Here is a 20252-nt window from a genome sequence, read left to right on the forward strand (position 1 = left end):
ATGGACAATTAAGGTGTTACATATTTTATATTTCCTTGATTATAAAACTCACTCTTGCTTTTGTAATCTCTTTTCTGTTTGGGTCAGAGCAAGTCTAACAAGAGTTGTTGTGATTAGGAGCACAGCGCTCAGATTAGGTTTTGATTTGGGTTTGAATTGGGACTCTTCGAACTCAGTGGTTATGACCTTGGGCAAGTCACTTGCCTCCTGAAGCGTCAGTTTTCTCGTCCACTAAATGGGAACAATAATACATCCTGTTCATTGCACGTATTAAGTGAGACAAGCCATTAGATAGCAAGGTGCCTGGATATGGTAAGTGCTCAATAAATGTCAGCTCTTACTTATTTTTCAATTTGCACCTCCATTTCGGAAACATTAAAATAGAGGGGGAGGGGGAGCATAGCCTCCAGTGAAAGGAATAGGTTATAATCCCGAATTGCCCGAGAGAAGGGCTGAGTGAGTGATAACCCTGCTTCTGCTCTCACCTTCCGTGCTAACATTTGCTGCATCGTTTAGCCAGAAAGCAGCAGGTGCCCTCACGCTGCCGGCCGAGATTCGGGGTACACGGGAAGTCTCTGCGTAGTGGGCGTGGGCTTCGTTCCAGAGCTCCAGGCTCATCAGCACTGAAATGGGGGCATCTTGTGTTGACACGTGGCGCCTTCTCGAGCCCAGGAGCCCCGTGCACGGGGGTTTCCAGGCATCTGTGCCGCATTGCCTGGCACCACCAGTCTAGACTGGAAACCAGCAGCGCGTTCCTCCGCTGGGCCCTGCTTCCTGTGGCCACAGAGCAGCCAGACACACTGAGTGGTGACAGTGACGAAGCTGGTCCTTTGCGTGTGCCCTGTCTGCCTGAGACCTGCTGCTTCGTTCCATCTCTAAGTACAGGGCCTCTCCTGTCTTTCACCTGCTCTTTCCCTTTCCTTTTGCGTTTTAAAAGGCATCATAGATCAGCGAGGATCAGAACCCTAGCAAACGCTGCAGGTGGGCAGCTGCGGCAGTGAGATGGTTTTCACCTGCAGACAAGTGAAACTGTTCCCCAAACAGTCTGGGGGGTTGGGCGGGGGGAAAGGGAGGAGGGGGCTCAGTTGGGAGCTGTCCCAGCAGGATAGCGGTCTGCTTTTCTCGCGTCGTACCCTGGGTAAGCTGCAGGTGGTTGGTCAGCAAGCAGCCTGAATGCCAGAGAGGTGGGAGCCCCCTCTCCCCACCCTGCCCACCCCGTAGCTGCCCCCTGAGTAAACTCGACACCACAGAGGAACAGCGCGGGTCAACCCAGCGGGCTCCCGGAGCCGGCTCTGTCGACGGGCGAGTACACCCAGGTCACACCAGCCCTTCTGTCGTCTTCCTTAAATCTGGAACAACAGATGGGGCGCCTGGGTGGCTCAGTTGGTTGGGCGACTGCCTTCGGCTCAGGTCATGATCCCAGGGTCCTGGGATCGAGTCCCACATCGGGCTCCCGGCTCAGCAGGAAGCCTGCTTCTCCCTCTCCCACTCCCCCTGCTTGTGTTCCTGCTCTCGCTGTCTCTGTCTCTGTCAAATAAATAAATAAAATCTTAAAAAAAAAAAAAATCTGGAACAACAGAAATAAATCGAGGGGAGATCAACAACAGGGATAACGACAAAACAAAGTTAACTTCTTAAAGTATCCCATTTGTGGTTTCGTTGGAATAATTGTGGCTGAGACCAGAGGGGGAGACTCCACCGCAAGGCAAGACAGGGCAGAATTAGACATACTAGTTAAACAACATCAAAGTGAATACACGAATGCGTGTTTTGCTTGCCTTTTTGATGTTTCTTTATTTCTCATCTTAACCCCACTGCACCATTACTTGCTGCTAGGAAATTTGCATTTCCTTTAAACAACTTTTTAGGCATTTCCAAGTCTTTCACAAATCTAAAGAGAAAAACTGTCTTTTTGTGAAATCAAAGTATTCTTATAAGCTTTGAATTATAAAGAAGAGGCTACTTTTGTTATTAATGAATTTATTGCTTGTGCCTTTTTTCCCCCTCCTTTCGTTTTTAAAGGAAAAGGAGACTGGAAGAAGAAAAATAAGTATTTCTGGCAGAACTTCCGAAAGAACCAGAAAGGAATAATGAGACAGACTTCAAAAGGTACTGTACCACAGCTGGTGGACAGTAAGTCCTTTTAGCTCCCAAATGTTGAGAAGCCTGCTCCCACTAATCTAACTGGAGGCTGCCAGTCAGAAACACTCGTTGCCTGGGCCCACAAAGATTTTGACTTTTCTGACATTCCTGTCATGACTTTTAAGACTTCATCCCAGTGGGTTGTTTTTGTTTTGTTTTGTTTTGCTTTAATCAAAGAAAACAAAATGACGAGAGTTGGCGGGTCTTCCTTTTCGTAGATCTGACGGCAAAGACCAAATCTTGCGTTTTCTCGGTCACACCAACCTCAGGAAGGTCTTTCCTTGCCAAGATCTATCCCAGAAGGGTCCAGAAAGTCATAGTGTTTGTTAGTTTTGGACCCATCCCCCTGTCCCGCCACTTGGGGCCTTCGCAATCTTCTGAGCTTTCGCTGCTTTTCTGTGGCAGGCCAGTTACGGGGTTGTTGCCCCTGGAAACTCTCTCATGGTCTGACATCATGGGAATGTGCCCAGGCTGCTTTGTGGAGGGAGCCCTGCCCTCCTCTTGGCCGTGTCTTTGTTGTTGTTTATATAGTAAGTAAATATGTCATCCCTTTGAGGCCCATTTGGGTAATTTATGTTTCCCCGTATTGAGAGGAAGCAGACACAAAGCTACTTCTCGATCCCAGCGCAGCCGAGTGAGGTTATCACGAGATGAACATTTTTAGTGGCTGACCAGCGACTCTGTTTGTTTTCGTTTACAAAATCGTAGTGTCCTACCCTGTTCAGAATGCTTCTCCAGTTACTCGTACACGTGGACAAGGACAGCACGTTCAGGAGTCACACACCTGCGACCCCAGCCACATTCACTGGGGTTAATCCAGTTTCCTGGTTTAAGGTTATGATTCTTAAACATTCCCAGTTTTTCCTTCTGGTACACACCCAAGGTCACTTGCGATTCAGAGTAAACCTCGGATCCTAACAAAGTTGTATTTAGAAAGAAAGGGAAGGAAAAAGAGAGAGAGAAAGGGACGCAGTGATAGAGGGAGGAAGCCAACAGTTTACTGGCTCATGTGGGTTTTTAAAAAAACCCAACCAGCTCCCCGTCGCTTCCCTCCACCCTCGGAGGTGACGCAGATAGTAAAATGAATCAAACCAGCAGGCTTGTCTCCTCACCCAGCACACACTATTATTCTTCCCGGACAAGTAGATGAGTGGCGAAGGAAACTTGAGTGGTATTTCCGGACTGATTGATTACAAAATGGAAATGAGATAGAGAAACACAGGGGAACATAAATTCCAGGGTCGGCCCTGATTGCAGTGGGTTCCTACAGGTCTGCAGTCAGACTTTCTTACTGGTCCTCTACACCAAGGGCAAACTTAGCAGTGGCCAAGCATCCCAGTGACATCGAAGCTGGTAGAGTATGTGTGAGAAAGATAGGGCAGGGGAAGGATGGGGACCAGAATGTGGGTTTATTCCCAGCGTGTGCACTAACCACCCACGTCCACTGACCTGTCCTTCCTTACACGCTAACCAAGGGCACCCAGGCTCACGTGGCTCACATATATTACAGGTATCGGTAATCTGCTTGCTTTGCAGGAAAGCACTTTCGAAAGATCCTGATAGGGGGATTCTCTTTGCCTCAGCAGTTCTGTTTCCGTTTTAGAGGGAAGGGGGGAGGGGCAGAGGGAGAGAGAGAATGCCAAGCAGGCTCCACGCCCAGTGCAGGGCCTGATGTGGGGCTCGATCTCACAAGGGGGCTGAGATCACGACCCGAGCCGAAATCAAGAGTCGGACGCTTACCTGACTGAGCCACCCAGGCGTCCCTGGCTGCCTTCAGTTTCGAGTGGGAAATCGAGTTCCCCTCACAGTCTGGATACATATTTATGGCAAGACTTTCAGATATATACGTATTTATGATGAGACTTTACTATATATATTATATAATATATAAATGAACTCAAAATGCTTCATCCTTGTGATTTTGTTTGCGCGTGTCCTCTGAGGAACGGCAGTTAAACGGCTTCGTAGGAAGCCAGGATCTCGCCAGGCTGCAGGTCTTGTTCTGCCGCTGACTCTGTGACCTTAAAGTTCTATGTTACGAAAAAGGGGTCCCTCCCACTCCTCTCAAAAAGATTTTCTTCTTGTTCATATTTGAAATAGAAGGACACAGAGGACCATCAGCCGACGGAGCCTTGGAATGCTTGTCTGCTCTAGGTGGGTCTTTTCAATCAGGTCTCTGCCCCACCTCTTTCTCCGGACTTGCTGTCGGCTTTCTTCCAAAACCCTTCCACTAAGCCCTCCATCACAAAGGCTCTGGTCATTTTGAAGGATTTGTTTCTGTGGTAACATGCATACGTCCTCAGAGCCTGTTTCTCAATAAGATGGGCTCGTTGTCTTCCTCAAAAGCAGCCCATTGCTCCGGCTCCTGTTGTTGCTCCATCAGCAACGTGCAATGCCGGACAATGCCCTTGAACTTTCTCCTTCTCCAGTCCTGACCAGTGACCTTGCAGGACTCAGCATGTTTTATCTTCCTTTCGTTTCATTCCTGTCTTTTGTCTTCACTCTCTAGGAGAAGACGTGGGCTATGTTGCAAGCGAGATAACCATGAGTGATGAGGAACGGATTCAGCTGATGATGATGGTCAAGGAGAAGATGATCACCATTGAGGAAGCGCTTGCGAGGGTAAGAGTGCCGATACTTGGTTTATGTTTGTGAGCACTTGACCCACTTATATGGAGAAATGGGGGGTTGCTATAGAGGGAATGTTTGTGTCCCCCCCGGCCTTAATCCATGTATTAAATTCTAACGCTCAGTGCGGTGTTATTGAGAGGTAAGGCCTTTGGAGGTGCTTAGGTTCTAAGGGGGGGGAGCCCTCGTGAGTGGAATGAGTGAGCTTACAAAAGAGGCCCCTGAGAGCTCCCACACCCCTTCCCCCATGTGAGGACTCCTGGCGAGAAGATGGGGCCAGGAAGCACGTCCTCACCCCACACTAAATCTGCCAGCTCCTTGATCTTGGACTTCCCAGCCTCCAGAACTGTGAGGAATTCCTGTTGTTTATAAGCCATCCGGTCTACGGTAATTTGTTATAGCCGCTCTAGTAGACTAAAGCAGGGGCCTCAAGAGTACAGGAATGTGTTGTTCAGAGTAGTATTTTGATGATACTTTGCTGGTCATCAAGTACTTATGTCATCAGATAAAATACTGATTCCATTCTGTTTGCTTAATACAAGCATTCCATGTTGTGAATTTTAAATTTCTGTGTTCAGTGACTACGTGCATGAATGAATGGCAAATATTTTTGAGCTGTGGACCACTTTGATGAGGAAAGTGATCCTCTGAATGCCATTGCAAAATACACAAGCCTTGTAAAAAGATTGACAAGAATATAACAATGATAAAAAAATTATTAAATAAAAAACAAAGTAAAAATACAGTACAGCCATTGTAAACATCAGTTGTATAAGATGCTGTCACAGACTAAACTTTGAATAATTTAAAAGTTAAGCTTTAGGCATACCTTAAAATTTTGCTTGCTTTTCTTTCCAAGTAGGTATTAATTAGAGATTAGTTTTTTAATTAGATATTTTTTGCTCTGAGCTAAATTAAGCACTAAAAGAAGCCTAATTAATCCTTAGGGTACTGGTGTAGCATTTATGATAGAGAGAGAGCAATTATTAAGAGGTTTCCTGCTTGGTTGTTGCCCAACAAACTGACTGATGGATTCTTGGGTTTCCACTTAGAATAGTTGGTTTGGTACTGTGTAGACAGTCATAAATTAGGCAGGTTTAGAAACGAATGAAAACTTTTAAGTCACTAAGGAATTATTGAATGAGTTATGACTTTACCATTAAGTAGATTCTTAAAGATCTGAAACCTTGAAACCGTGACAAGCACGTTCAATTTAGAAAAAATGAAAACTTTTAAGTCACTAAGGAATTATTGAATGAGTTATGACTTTACCATTAAGTAGAATCTTAAAGATCTGAAACCTTGAAACTGTGACAAGCACGTTCAATTTAGTTTCCTATACCTGACTCTAAACCTCAATAGTTTAAAAAACAAAAAGTTTCACGTATTGTTGAGACAGCCTTGGGGGGAATAAAGCACTTGAAGGGAGAGGGAGATGGGACGGGGGTTTAGTTGGAGGCCTGAGGGCCAAGGCCACCTCCAGACGCCCATCTGCCGGCTTCTCTTGCTTTGTCGATTTGAAGGAACGGAGGTGATCTCGGCCCACGGTGTCCCTGGTGGACCAAAGTAGTGCTGGACCAGGGATGGAGCAGGTGACAGGTGGCGACCTCCTGTCCTTGCTGCTGATCCACCTTCACCCCCAAACTGGTCTACTGGGAGGAGAGTTGCATGTGATGTACCTAATCCAGTTTTCGTGGAGCAGAAGAAAGTATGAAAAGTGGCCTTAACATAGTGTTAGGTAGTGCATTTCTATAATTAAAAAGAATGGAGCATTTTCAAAGCTGGGGAGAAAAGCTCCTTCAGAGCTGATGATTTTAATTAACAGCTAGCTATTATTTATATGGAAAGGAAATCGGAAGTTGACTGGATGAGAAGGTGGCACAGCTGTGTATGGATTTGGGTGGAGGCTTGAGCAATGCAATCTGTCTGTTCCCGGGGTGGGGGCGGGGAGGGCTGCCCTGCCTAGTTTCAGGACAGAGCCCAACAAGAGATCAAGAATATTTTCTGGTAAGACAATCCAGAAGCACAGATTGAAGAACAAAATTGATGACCTTCTCTAAACTCTCCTAGATTCTGCACACAGCGATGGGTGTCCTTTGACAGATGGTGAAGTGGCAGGGAAGTCTCTCGGCCTGCTCCTGGCAGGGAAGTCTCTCGGCCTGCTCCTGGCAGGGCAGCCTACAGCCTCAGCTACTAGTGACTGGATGGGCTACTGCTTTGGCCAGAGACAAAACACTTCACGGAAAATGTTATTTAGAGCAGAAAATAGTCTATGGAAAGGATCTGCCTCTTTTATGACAGCTCAAGGATCTAAATTTACTTGATCATTATATTAAAAAACCACAACAAAACAAAAACCTTAAGACTTGGGCCTCCTATAATGACCATGATGAGAATGTCCTTCAGGGCCTCAGGTGTATGTTTCTCCTGCTGTCCATCACATACTTAAAGCCCCACGGGTAGAACATCTAAATTTACTCCTGACAGGGCAACCCAGTATCAGGAGAGAAATTTGCCTGTGTGTTGTTTGGAGCTGGGACTATCCCCAGTACATCCTTGTATTGGGGGAAATTTTGTCTAACGTCAAACAAAGACAGTTTGGTCCATTATGCTTTATTTGTATGAATTTGATCTCATTGATGGGTATTTTCCCCCTGGGAAGCACGCAGGGTGATTCACACACCTGAAAACCCAGTTATTGATAGAAACAGAGATCAAAATGAAAAAGGCTCCAAGGAATTCATATGTGAAACACTACCATAAGCTGCAAAAAAACCTTTTGAAGAGAATGAACTTTATAAAACACCTCTGTATTTCTGTATTTTCTCTGAGTGTGTAATTGAAAAAGACAGCAGCTTAAAGAAAAGAAAAGCAGCTTAACTTACGATTTTTATATTTTATTAACTGAATAGTTTCATCAAATCTAATGCATCTCAAACATTTTCTAATAGTTTTATGATGGATACTTACTACGTGTGCTTTAAGGAAGTCAAGCTTATTAGTAAAAAAAATTGTTTAGGGGGATCTAGGTAATTGGCATATTCTATGTAACACAATTTCCAGGTGGTAATTTTAAGAGCGTGCATAGCTCTTGGCAAATAAGTTCAGGGTACTTAGATTTTGGGCTAGTTCTGCAAGGACTGGAAGCCTATGAGATACCTGGAAGCCACAGGGTATTCATTTATCTGGGTGATTTTTGTGGTGTATGAGTGAGGATAGGTGAGTAGGGAATAAATGCAGTTAATTTTAAAGCTTTGGCTAAAAGAGAACACTAGTGTTTTGGTATGATGGTGCTCAGCAGTGATGGGGATATGGTGTAGAAAAATATGTCCTTTGACATTTTAACTGGAAGCACTAGCTCTAGGAAATTGAGGGAGATCTATGACTACGATTTGATAATCATATTTCCTAAAATGTAATTATGAATACAAAAGACTACTCATGTTAACTTGATCTAGTAACTAAATATTACATATTAATCCATCTGATAAATATGTGTCTGATTCCATAAGGTCATACCTGTGTGAAAGTCCAAAATAAAGTCATGGGGGTTTGTTTTGTTTGTTTGTTTTGAAAAGTACTTGTTTGTCACTGACTTTTGACTGCCGCTAAGTAAGGAAAGGGAGCAGGAGAGCCAGAGGGAAAAGCTGGACAGAGATGCAGTTTCAGGAGAAATCTAGCCTTAGGCTGATCCCATAGGGAGTGGGGAGCTCTGGAAGGTGAATTGCACTGTAGAGTTGTCCTGCCAGAGAAAAGGAGACTTAAAGCTGATTGGGGAGGAGGAGGAGGCAGCCTTCTAGGCATCTCTGGGAAACAGTTCCTGTCAGCCATGGAAAGTTCCCTAGAGCAGGGTGTAGATGTGAGCCCAAATGCATAGTAACTGAGGACTTGGTGAACAGTTTTGTGAACGGAGTCTGGGCATCTGGTATACCAGAGTGCATGATTAGGAACTGGGAACCTGTATATATTATTATATTCCTTGCAGCAGCTACTGTGCATCAATCACAGAGATTTGGACAACTGGAGAGGCTCACGGAGAGAGTCCATAGGAGAACAACGAAATGATTGTAATTTTTTTTTAAATAGGTCCCATGGGTGAAAATTGGAAAGGATTTATCTCAGAGAAGAAACAGAAAAGAACTTAATCACTATCTTCAAGTATATGAAGGATTATTAGACAACATGTCTTCAGGATGTACTGAACAGTGTTTTGTTTTATTTTGTTTTAATCTCTACTGAGGACAAAATAAAAGGAAATGAATTTAACTTGCAGCTGGAGGGGATTTAGATTAGATATAATACAAAAGTTCTTTTCTCATAGAAATGGGAACATTTTAGAATCTCCTCAAAGGTTTTTAAAATAGAGTAAGCATTAGCCTCCTAAAGATGGCCATCCCTCTAGGAATCATATCCTGGACATCAAGTATGAGAAAGCTATGAGACTAAAGAAAATAGGATGTGAAAGGAGTATTTCCTCCTGAGACAGATACATGCGCTCACGCGCGTCTGCACACACACACACATGCACACTTTAAAACTTCTGTCATTGTTTTAAAGCTGTACATTTGCTTCAAAAGATCTAAGTTCTTAAATGAAATCATCAATTGTCTGTCTTCTATGAAATTATATTTAAGTCAAAACTTCTTTGGGAGCAAAGTAGAATATAAAATGTAGTTACATAAATAAATAACCAGGTTGCATTTTTCCCCTGTAAAATGCACTTCAAATTCTTTTTAGGGATCCCATTTTATAACTTGAAAACATAGCATTTTAAAATTAGAAAATGAAAAAACAAGGTAAATTTGGGTAGAGTGCAAATTTGAATCTCTCTTTTAGACCTCAGGGTCGATGAAGGACAGGGATGGATCGAAGAAGAAAAATATTCAATCTGTTATGATTGATTAGTTAGGAATTTGTTTTGTTTTCATTAAAGATGAAGCTCATTTAGTGGCTTCTCAAAGTTGGGCCTAAGGTAGAATATAAAAGTATGGCAGAGACTTGGAGAAGACAAATGATAACCCTGTCTTCAGCCGGCAGCTCTTCCAGTCATGCAGGGAGAATGTAACATTTCAGAAACCAGTACATTTGGAAGGAAAGAGCATTCTGATACATAACTTAAGTATACCATAAAGATTAGAGCAATATTAATGCCCCTAACGTACCAGAAAGATTAAAGTGATATTAGCAAATAGCAAAAGTTCAAACACCTGGAGTTGATGTGAACTTTGAGCTCTTTTATTGGAGACCCCAAGGCTGGTGATAACACTGTGCTCGTAATGAGTCTGTTGCATTGGTACAGGGTGCTAAGTTTTGTTGCATTATCTTATGTAATTCTGGTAATAGTTCTGTGAGATAGTTTGTTGTCACACCCATTTTCCGGGTAGAGGAACTGAGGCACAGAGGAGTTAAGTAATTTGCCCAAGGGTTCCCATTTGATGTTCGGTTCTGCAGCCAAGTTCTAACCCATTCATCAATACTGTCTGCTTCCCCGCGTCTGTCTCCTGTCACAAGCATGCGCAGAAAAGAATTTCATGGTAGAAGTGATACTTTGCAAAGTTGCTTTTCCCTAGAGGGATGTTGTCAACATGGTGGCTTTGCCACGTCCACGTAGCTCCAGTGGTTGAGGACAGTCCTGACATCTTCTCCTGGGCTGTTAGGTCAGATCATTTCTGTTTTTTGGTGTCTTGATTTATGGAACATGATTTCATCAGTGTCTGAAATTCATATAAAAAAACTGCTTTCTAATAGATTTTAATACAGTGGCAACTTAACTGTATTGTGTTGCAGAGTTAAATTTCTACGTGTTTTATGAAAACATGCCTAGAACTTCGCACATTTGCCATTCTAAAAGACCTTTCTGCTTGCTTAAATTTGCCAATTTCCTCTAATGTTTCACTTGTCTTTCTATTTGAGAAAGTAGAAACCGAGTTTCTAAACCCAAACTGTACATGGCTCTGAACATAATCTAGATAGCTTGTTATTTTCCTCTCCTCCACAAGGGTCCGCAGTAAAGCCCATCATGTTCGTTAGGTGATGACGTGGAACTGGAAACTTGAAGCAATCTAGAAAGAGAGAAGCACGTGCTCTTAGAAAATCAGTTTCAGGCTTGCGCCTCTGTTTGGCCAGAATGTCCGTAGTCCACCACATCGTGTCTTTCACAAAGAGACGTAATGCAGAGGCCAAACTACAGACAACTTCTGTTTCTGAACTTACAATTGAACTGAGAAAGAGGAGTTTTGAGGCTGAAGGATCTTGGAGGGGAAAATCAAGGTTCTTTTTAGAACACAGAATACAAAGAATCCGTTGTGTCTGTCAGTTTGATGTAGGTGAAAACTCACAGGGCAGGGCACGCATCTTCCTCTCAGTTTGGGGAACCTTGTCCTTGGCTGGCACTGAGGCCCCAGCAGTGGCATGAAGAAGGTGCCCAGAGCATTCTCTCTGACAGCCCTGGCCATTATTTCCATGTCAATCTTTGCATTTTCTCTTGCTGTAGCTCAAGGAGTATGAGGCCCAGCACCGGCAGTCAGCGGCCTTGGACCCTGCCGACTGGCCAGACGGTTCTTACCCAACATTCGATGGCTCGTCAAACTGCAATGTAAGTTTACTGTCTCTGAGCATCTTGACCGCTTCTACTACCAAGTAGATTTTAGCCAACTTCTGCCTTTGGACTTCTTTCCCCAACTACCAGCTCCCACCGGGATCTGAAAAGAAGGGTCTCTTCTGACACGTTACTCAGTTTTCTTGATGGACTTATCTGCAGTCAGAATAGTTCTATTCATTCTGTGTTATTTTTTAATTGTGGTAAATTATATGTAACTTAAAATTTAATGTTATAAGCATTTTTAAGTTCAATTACTATTCAATTCAGTGGCATTAAGCACATTCACATTGTTGTGCCATCATCACCAAAATCCACTTCCAGAACTTTCTCAGCATCCAAAACAGAAATTCCATAACCATTAAACAGTAACTCCCCCTCCCTAAGTTCGGGAAACCACCATTCTACTTTCTAGCTCTATGAAATTTGACTATTCTGGGTCCTTTATGTACATGGAATAGTACAATATTTGTCCTTCTGCGTCTGGTTTATTTCATGTAGCATAATGTTTTCAAGGTTCATCCACATTGCAGCATATGCCAGAACTTCATTCCTTTTGTAAGGCTGAATAATAGTCTACCGTAAGGATATATACCACATTTTATCCATTTATTTGTTGATTGACACTTGGGTGTTTCTACCTTTCAGCTGTTGTGAACAGTGCTGCTGTGAACATCGGTATATGAATATCTGTTTGAGTCCTTGCTTTCAATTCTTTTCAGTATGTCTATAGGAGTAGAATTTCTAGATCACATGTTAATTATATGTTTATTTTTAGAGGAGCCGCTATACAATTTTCCAGTATGGCTGCATCATTGTACATTTCTGACCTCAATGTGTGAAGGTTCCAGTTTTTCTGCTTCTCACCAACACTTGTAATTTCCCCCTTTTTTGTTACTAGCCATCCTAATGGGTGTAAAATGGTGTCTCATTGTGACTTCGATTTGCATTTCTCTAATGACTAATAAGAATATATGTATTCCTTAAAGAAATGTCTATTCAAGTTCTTTGCTCATTCTTGAATTGGGTTGTTTTATTGTTGGTTGTTGAGTTGTAGGAGTTCTTTGTATATTCTGGCTATTAATCCTTTATCAGATGCATGATTTATAAATAGTTTCTTTCATTCTAGGGTTGCCTTTTCACTTTTTGATAATGTCTTTTGATGCATAAAAGTTTTTTAAGTTTGAAGTCCAGTTTACATTTGCTTTTGTTACTTGTACTTTTGGTGTCATATCCAAGAAATCATTGCCAAATCCAATATCATGAAGATTTTCTGTTTTCTTTTAAGAGTTTTAAGTTTCAGCTCTTAAGTTTAGGTCTTTGACCCATTTTAAGTTTATGTTTATATATGATATAACGTACGGGTCCAACTTCATTATTTTGCAGATAGATACCCAGTTTTCCCAGAACCATTTGTTGAAAAGACTTCTTTCCTCATTGGTCTTGGCTTCCTTTTCAAAAATTAATTGACAATATAATATATGCTAGATTTTATTTCTGGGCTCTCTTATTTTATTCCATTGGCTTATATGCCTGTCCTTTGTAGATATTATACTCTTTTGATTAATGTAGCTTTGTAGTAAGTTTTGAAATCAAGACATGTGAGCCCTCTAACTTGGTTCTTCTTTTTCAGATTGTTTTAGCTATTCAGGTCCCTTGAGATTTCATGTGAATTTTAAGATGGGTTTTTCTTTTTCTGCAAAAGATGCCATGAGATTTTGATAGGGATTGCAGTGGGTCTGTAGTTGGGTGGTATTGTCATCTTAATAATATGAAGTTCTTCCACTCCGTGTACATAGGGTATCTTTGCATTTCTTTATGTCTTCTTTAATTTCTTTCAGCAATGTTTTGTAATTTTCAGTGTACACGTCTTACCGCCTTAGTTAAGTTTATTTCCAAGTATTTTATCACTTTTTTTGGATGCTATTGTAAATGAAATTGTTTTCTTATTTTCTTTTTACACATTGTTCATTGCTAGGGTATAGAAATGGAACTGATTGTTGATTTTGTGTCTGCAACTTCGCTGAATTTGTTTCTTATCTCTAACAGTTTTTGTGTGGTAGAATCTTTAGGGTTTTCTCCATAGGAGATCGTGTCATGTGTGAACAGAGACAGTTTTACTTCTTTTCCAGTTTGGATGACTTTTATTATTCATGCTATTTTAATGTGACCCAACAGCGCTTCCTAGGAGTTCCGCAGGGATCGTGGGAATTAGAGTTCAGAGTTTCAAGCAGATATTTTGTGATGCCATCATCCAGCTTCATGCAGTGAGAATGGAGGGAGTTACCCTTTTTCACTTATTATGTAGTTGTTTTGTTTGTTAGGTTCTTTCTTCCTTAAAATCTGGAAGCAACTCTACCTCTGTATCCTTAGCTTCTTGTCCATGCTCTGTAGAGGTAGTCATCTCTCCACAACATACCTCTTTTCTTGCAGTCTTCTGTTTCTGAAAAGCCTGATGGTTTTCCAGTTCTGTAAGATAAATTCCAAACATTTTGGCAAGAGTCTTGAGTGTTGACTTTAATCAGTATCTCCGCTCTCCTCTGCCACCCCCCGCCCCTAATAGCCTCCACTCCATCCACCCTGGACCCTGCCTGAACACACTTGTATTTTCACACACTCTGCTTTAGTTCATGCAATTTCCTCTACCTAAAATATCTTCCTCCAGGTTTTTCCAGGTAAAATTCTGTGTGTCCTTCAAGATAAAGTCCAACTGCCATCTCCTCTGAAATTTCCTTTAGCCTCCTTAAGTATGTTTTATTGCTTCCTATTCTGCGCTTTGTTAAACTAGCTTTGTACACAAAACCTGTTATCCTGGAATATCGGGATTCATCGGACACATTTTAGCCTCCTTGGGAATCATGAGCTCCTTGAGCGAGAAAGGCATGCTACATTATCTTTGTGTCTCCAGTGAGTGTCTGAGTGTCCAGTTCATATGGCATGTTCGGGAAATACTTAGTGGACAAAGTTGTATTTAGACGTTCATCTTTCCTGGCTGCTCGGAGAGCATGTTTCATGTCCTACAACCACAGCCTCTGTCTTTACACCTTCTTTGCATCTAAGCAACAGATGATGGCTTATCAGAAGTAAATACAAGCCTTCCACTACCTTCTTGTCCCTGATTTCCTGAGTCAAGCACCAGATTTCCATTTCAGCTAAAAAAATGGAAAGAAAGAAAAAACCCCAGGGGATTGTTAATTTGAAAGCCCTGCTTGGTTTGCTTTTGTGTGAGAGACTGAGACATTACCCTTTATAGTAATAAATGTATCATATGCTAGCCAGCTTTGTGTGCTGGGACTATGAGGTAATCAAAAGAACCGTGTTCATGGATTTCAATGTGCCTTTTTGGGGTCTCTTATCCCCTTGTCCTAAAGACTAGCATAATTTAAATGTAAATCATGAACCTAAAGAATCATGAAGAATAAATACAGTAACTCAGGACTGATGCGATTCAAACCCAACTTGGGGAGAACACAAAGACACCAATTGTCCATAGTGGGTCCTTTAGTATCAGAGTCACTGTATACTGTCCTGATTAATAGCATCTGAGTCAAGGGGGAGGTTATAAGACTCTCCAGTCAGAGAAACAGGACTGTAGTAAAACCTCACACACTCAGACAGCAGGGAGAGAGGCTCGTCACGTTTAGAAAAAGTTAATATAAATTGAGTACAATAGTGGTTTTGAACGAGCTGCCAAGAAGACATTACTAGATAATTGGTTTTTGGTTATTACCGCCTTCAGATGGTAAATCAGAACCATCACCTTGGTATAAATTGTCAGAGGAAAGTAGGTACTTCTGAGAAGTCGGACATTCATTCCCTTGAGCATTTCTTTGTTCATTGAGGAGACATCTAGCAAGCACTTGCTGTATACCAGGCTTAATTCTGTAGATAGGTTACAAAGCTATAGGAGCAGGAGAGACAGGCCCTGCCCTGACGGAGTTTACCCAGCAGTGCATGGGTTAAAATCACCCCCACATGTGCTCACACGGATTTGAGATGTCATGTACACACTCACATTATTAATTTCTTAGCAAACCGTTTCTTCATAGATGACGCAAAAATGAATTCAGCCTGTTCTAGTTGGATGAAGGGCCAGGAATACCATATGCACCCTCCATTTCCAGTACATTCTTCCAGAAGCTCCAGAGTGAGTTTTTGCTGAGAGATGTAGGTGAAGACAGGCCGTTCAGCAGTGGAGTTTTCTGAAGCGATATTATTTACCCCGCGTATTTTGCTAGCTGGCTTTGCACAAACAACCCACACCCATTTCTAGTCACGCTGTGCATTCCTACAGCTGACCACCATTGGCATTGAAGTTTGCTTGAACTTGTTTGCAATCTTAATGTATGTGACACTCGCCCTTCCTACCCTACTTTAGCCTGTCCTGTGTTTTTATGGAGACTCAGCAAGAAACTCCAGCCAAGATATTCCTTCTCAATAATGCTACATTCGCCTGGTAGAGTAATTAATTTCAGATAATTCCCACTGTGTCCTACTTCAGCCGCTGTGGGTTAGGCGCTTTGATTATCTTTTGTGCGAGAGCCAGGGCTTTTCAGCTTTCTATTGATTCTTTTCTAGACTGAGATGTAAATAGCCCACTGGCCGTAGTCGGGAATGTCCAGGCCATGAAAGTTTCAGGGATCACAAGCCCTTTGTCACGAGACTCAATGCCCTATATTGATGCCTGTCGTGCTTTAGGATTTCATTCGCATTGATTTTGTAGACTCCCCCACCCCCATAACTGACATTAGATAATTGCGTGTTGCTTCACAATAAATCCATATTCACATTCCTGGTTTCTAAGAATGTAAAGTACTAAAGATAGTTACCAGGGGAAGTGAAAAATAGCTTTCTCTTTGCCAGAGGAGAATGTGTTCTCTGCTGTTTCTCATTAATAACAAACTCCTGTTGCGAGTATTGGAGTTTTTAAAAAGAGTTTCTGGTTTGAGTACTTAACGTGACTCCTTGTTAAATATCTGGACATTTGTTGTAATATTTTTCGTTTTATTTTGATAAATTCTGTTTTCCTCTGCCTCCTGCAGGGGGGAGGTTGTAAGAGTTCTCATTTTAAGCTTTCAACTTTGTGCCTTGAGGTTCAATTTACCTTCTGGTTAAGAAGACATTTAATGAAATGCTCTCTGTTGTCCTGGGGTTTATATTTTTTTACTCAAGGAGTTTTAGTAAATCATAATTTTTGTGTTTCTACAAAATTGGTAGGTAAAAGTTGGTGATCTCTATTTGGTCCTTAAATATTAATGAAAAGGCTTGCAGTGAAACATCTCTCCAAAAATTTCAAGTTGTAAATTGTTTCATTATGATGTGATTTTAGTTATTTTTCAAAATATATGATAAAGAGAGGGCGCCTGGGTGGCTCAGTTGGTTAAGCGACTGCCTTCGGCTCAGGTCATGATCCCGGAGTCCCTGGATCGAGTCCCGCATCGGGCTCCCTGCTCAGCAGGGGGTCTGCTTCTCCCTCTGCCCTCTTCCCTCTCGTGCTCTCTGTCTCTCATTCTCTCTCTCAAATAAATAAATAAAATCTTTAAAAAAAATTATATATATATATATATGATAAAGAGAAATTAAAGCGACAACAAGGATAATAAGGCACTGGGGCTCTTAGAGTCCATTGCAGAGATTTATTTTGGTCCCTGTTTGTTTGTTTCACTTGATACAAAATGTGTTCCAGAAAAAAATGGAATTATGTTTCTGTATCTGGAGCTCCTCACTAGGATGAAGCAACTATGGTAAAATGTTTCGTGAAGCGAGTTAATTTTGTAACGCAAGCCATCGTTTTATAATTGATCTTCTACATTTGGGGGAATTTAGTGGGGAAGGATTTGTGCAAGGAGGCTCCAGCATTCTAGCTGAGGCATAGTAACACCTTTCATCCACCTGTGCGTCTCCTCACAGCTTTTGCTTCCAGCCAGTTCTGAATGTATTTTGCCTCTAACCTGGTTTGAGGCACAGGAGGGCCGTGGGTTGAACTGTGTCCCAGAGTTTGGGCAACAGAGACACAACGTCTAGTGATCACTTCTTCCACTTCTAACAAAATACAATTGTAAGTGTTTCCTTGATTGAGGACTTTCAAGGTCTCAACTAAAATATCCCCGTATGATGAGATGTTTCGGTTCATGTACTGCAAAACTGTTAAATCCTTTTGGGGCTTCGTAAACTTGTCCCCCACTGTCAGACAGGTTTTACTTAGCTTTTCAGAGTGATCTCACCTGCCTTACTTAAAACTATTGCCCTCAAGCCAGAGGCTCCAGGTCTGATATTTTGAAAGGAGAGGTTGCCACAGCCTTAGTCTACACTAGAACTTCCTAAAAGATAGTGTGCAGAAAACCAGGAGAGCATTCCACAAAGTTACTTTTTTTTAAAGATTTTATTTGTTTATTTGAGAGAAATCACAAGCCAGGGGAAGGGGCAGAGGGAGAGGGAGAAGCAGACTCCCCATTGAGCAGGGAGCCCGATGTGGGGCTCAGTTCCAGGACCCTGAGACCATGACCTGAGCTGAAGGCAGATGCTTAACCGACAGAGCCACCCAGGTGCCCCCAAAGTTACTTTTTTAGTGGTTCTTGTGGTGAATGGCTTGATTTCTATTATGACCAAAGAAAAGGCTCACAATTTAATCACCTAGCACAGAATGTGGTGGGAGAGCAGAGCCCATGCAAATGGGGTAGGCCTTCATGGACAGACTGACCTGTCCTCATTCAAGGGGTGTCCATATAATGATGCTCTTTTTAGAGTCTGGTATTATGGGTTGAACCAGATTTTTTTTTTTAATTGGCTATCTTAATGTGTTTATTTTGAATATGTTTCCTTTACTAGGGTGAACTTCCAGACAAGGTGTATAGGTTAAAATTTATAGAAGTTTTATTTTTATATTTCAAAGGTATTAGAAGAAAATATAAATCAATATCATTAGCTTCTTCACTTGGGGAAATCTGACCCCATAAGAAGACTTTTTTTTTTTTAATGATAACACATAAATTTATAAAATTTTCTCCCACTCATAGATACTCCTAGCAATTACAAAAAATATGATTTTCATATTTTGCTTACTCTGAGTGAATATATTTTGGATGCATAAATTGTGTGAAGATCCACATATACCACAGAATGAGAATTGGCATTATAGGTACAGTAAAGGTTTTCTGTGAAAATGGTTGACTTTCTTATACTATCTCTCTTCTATATTGGTTTTTAACAAGGAAATTTGGGACGCCTGGGTGGCTCAGTCGGTTAAGCGTCTGCCTTCGGCTCAGGTCATGATCCCAGGGTCCTGGGATCGAGTCCCGCATCGGGCTCTCTGCTCCGCAGGGAGCCTGCTTCTCCCTCTGCCTCTGTCTCTCTCTCTGTCTCTCATGAATAAATAAATAAAATCTTTAAAAAAAAAACAAAAACAAAAAAAAAACCAAGGAAATTTAAGAGAGGGTAGATTCCAAGCATAAAAATAACTTATATTTCTGGATAAACTCTTTGCACGTGGTTTTTTTTTTTTTTTTTTGGAGAGGAAGTAGGGGGAGGGGCAGAGGGAGGGCGAGAGGCAGAGGGAGGGCGAGAGTAATTCGCAGGGCTCGGTCTCACGACCCTGAGATCATGACCTGAGCCGAGATCAGGAGTTGGACACCCAACCAACAGAGCCACCCAGGTGCCCCTAAACTGTTTGCTTTTAATGGTGTTTACATTTTTTCTTTATATCTCTTTTCCTAGAGGATATATTCCCTTAACTCTTAATATATGGGTTTCAGCTTAATAGAATTCTAATTGGCAAGGTAACTTTCGATTTGTGGCTAAAAGATGGTTCTGCTCGTTGAAGCTTTGATGGTTCTAGTAGCTGGGCTTGAATACAGGATGGTTGGATATGTGCTTCAGCTCTTTATTTCTGAAACCGAAAAGGCTTCCTCATCTGACTTGTAATATGACCAGGAGAAAGAGAAATATGGTCAGCAGTGATTTGCCAGAGGGCATTTATACCCTGCATCTGTGGGACAGTTATCAGCAATTCTTTCTACCTTGCTGTGTTACATGGTACCAGAATAATGACCACTTTTCTCTATTTTTCTAAATGTAACTATGTTAAAAATAACTTTTATTGATTCTGGTCTTTTAATGCATACTTGAAACCTTCAGATGATTATTCAGACTTTCATAGATACTTTCTGTAAATTTCTTTTTTATTTGGCTGGGTGGGAAGGTACAGGAAGAAATACTACCCTTAATTTCAATAAAAGTGATTTTGAAACTAAAATGCTAGTAAAACAGGGACATATTAAAATTCCCCTTTAGAAGGGTAAAAGTGATGATTCTTTAGACCTGCAGCTTATGGTGAGTCCAGGAGGCAAAACCAATCCATTGGAACAACACGCATAGTCAAGTCTCTTGAGAAAGATGAATTTTGTTCTAACTGCATGTAAGCTGACCACAAACCATTGTTTAGGTGACTCTTTGTCATTAATTCCACACCACCCTCTCATCCCCAGCCTTCTCCCTGGGACAGAGGCCAAACTTTGAAGTGCCTTAAGATCATCCTCTTGAAACAAGTTAGCCCAGAAGGAGGCTCTGTCCTAGGGAAAACTGGTGCTTGCCCTTGCCCAGCATGCTTAGGGGAGGGAGCCGGTTAAGCTGGACTTGGACGCAGGCTTTGGGTTCACGTCCAGCTCTATCACCTGTGAGCTCTGCATCTGTGGGAAAGTTGTCTCATCAATTTGTGCCTCTATTTTCTCATCTGGAAAGCAGGGGCAAGTATATCTATCCCATACAGGTGTTACAAGAATTAAATGGCCCAAAGTAAATACCCAGTGAAAGCCCGTTTCTATTACTTCATGTTTAGATCTTTTACCTTTCCGTTAACTGTTAAAATACTTGAGTTCCCATGGAAGTG

At 41.8% G+C, this 20252-nt stretch overlaps 1 protein-coding gene and 1 pseudogene across 9 annotated transcripts in view; both read left to right on the forward strand.

Annotated features, from left to right (window-relative positions):
* The window catches only part of SASH1 (SAM and SH3 domain containing 1), a 246792-nt gene that overhangs the window by 169002 nt on the left and 57538 nt on the right, over positions 1-20252 (forward strand). For 5 of the 9 annotated variants that reach the window (XM_045865716.3, XM_045865718.3, XM_045865714.3 and 2 more), the window contains 4 exons: positions 2023-2109; positions 4243-4296; positions 4652-4764; positions 11264-11365. In XM_045865716.3, coding sequence (XP_045721672.1) covers positions 2023-2109; positions 4243-4296; positions 4652-4764; positions 11264-11365 — 356 coding nt within the window. The remainder of the gene's footprint in view (positions 1-2022; positions 2110-4242; positions 4297-4651; positions 4765-11263; positions 11366-20252) is intronic. The other 4 variants (XM_045865715.3, XM_064598202.1, XM_064598200.1 and 1 more) reach the window with 3 other exon arrangements.
* On the forward strand, positions 5041-8511 carry LOC123837132 (lanosterol 14-alpha demethylase-like; annotated as a pseudogene).

Source organism: Mirounga angustirostris, unplaced genomic scaffold (genome assembly GCF_029215605.1).
Source record: "Mirounga angustirostris isolate CCGP_5_RB_7025 unplaced genomic scaffold, mMirAng1.0.hap1 SCAF_8, whole genome shotgun sequence".
In the NCBI taxonomy this organism is placed as follows: domain Eukaryota; kingdom Metazoa; phylum Chordata; class Mammalia; order Carnivora; family Phocidae; genus Mirounga; species Mirounga angustirostris.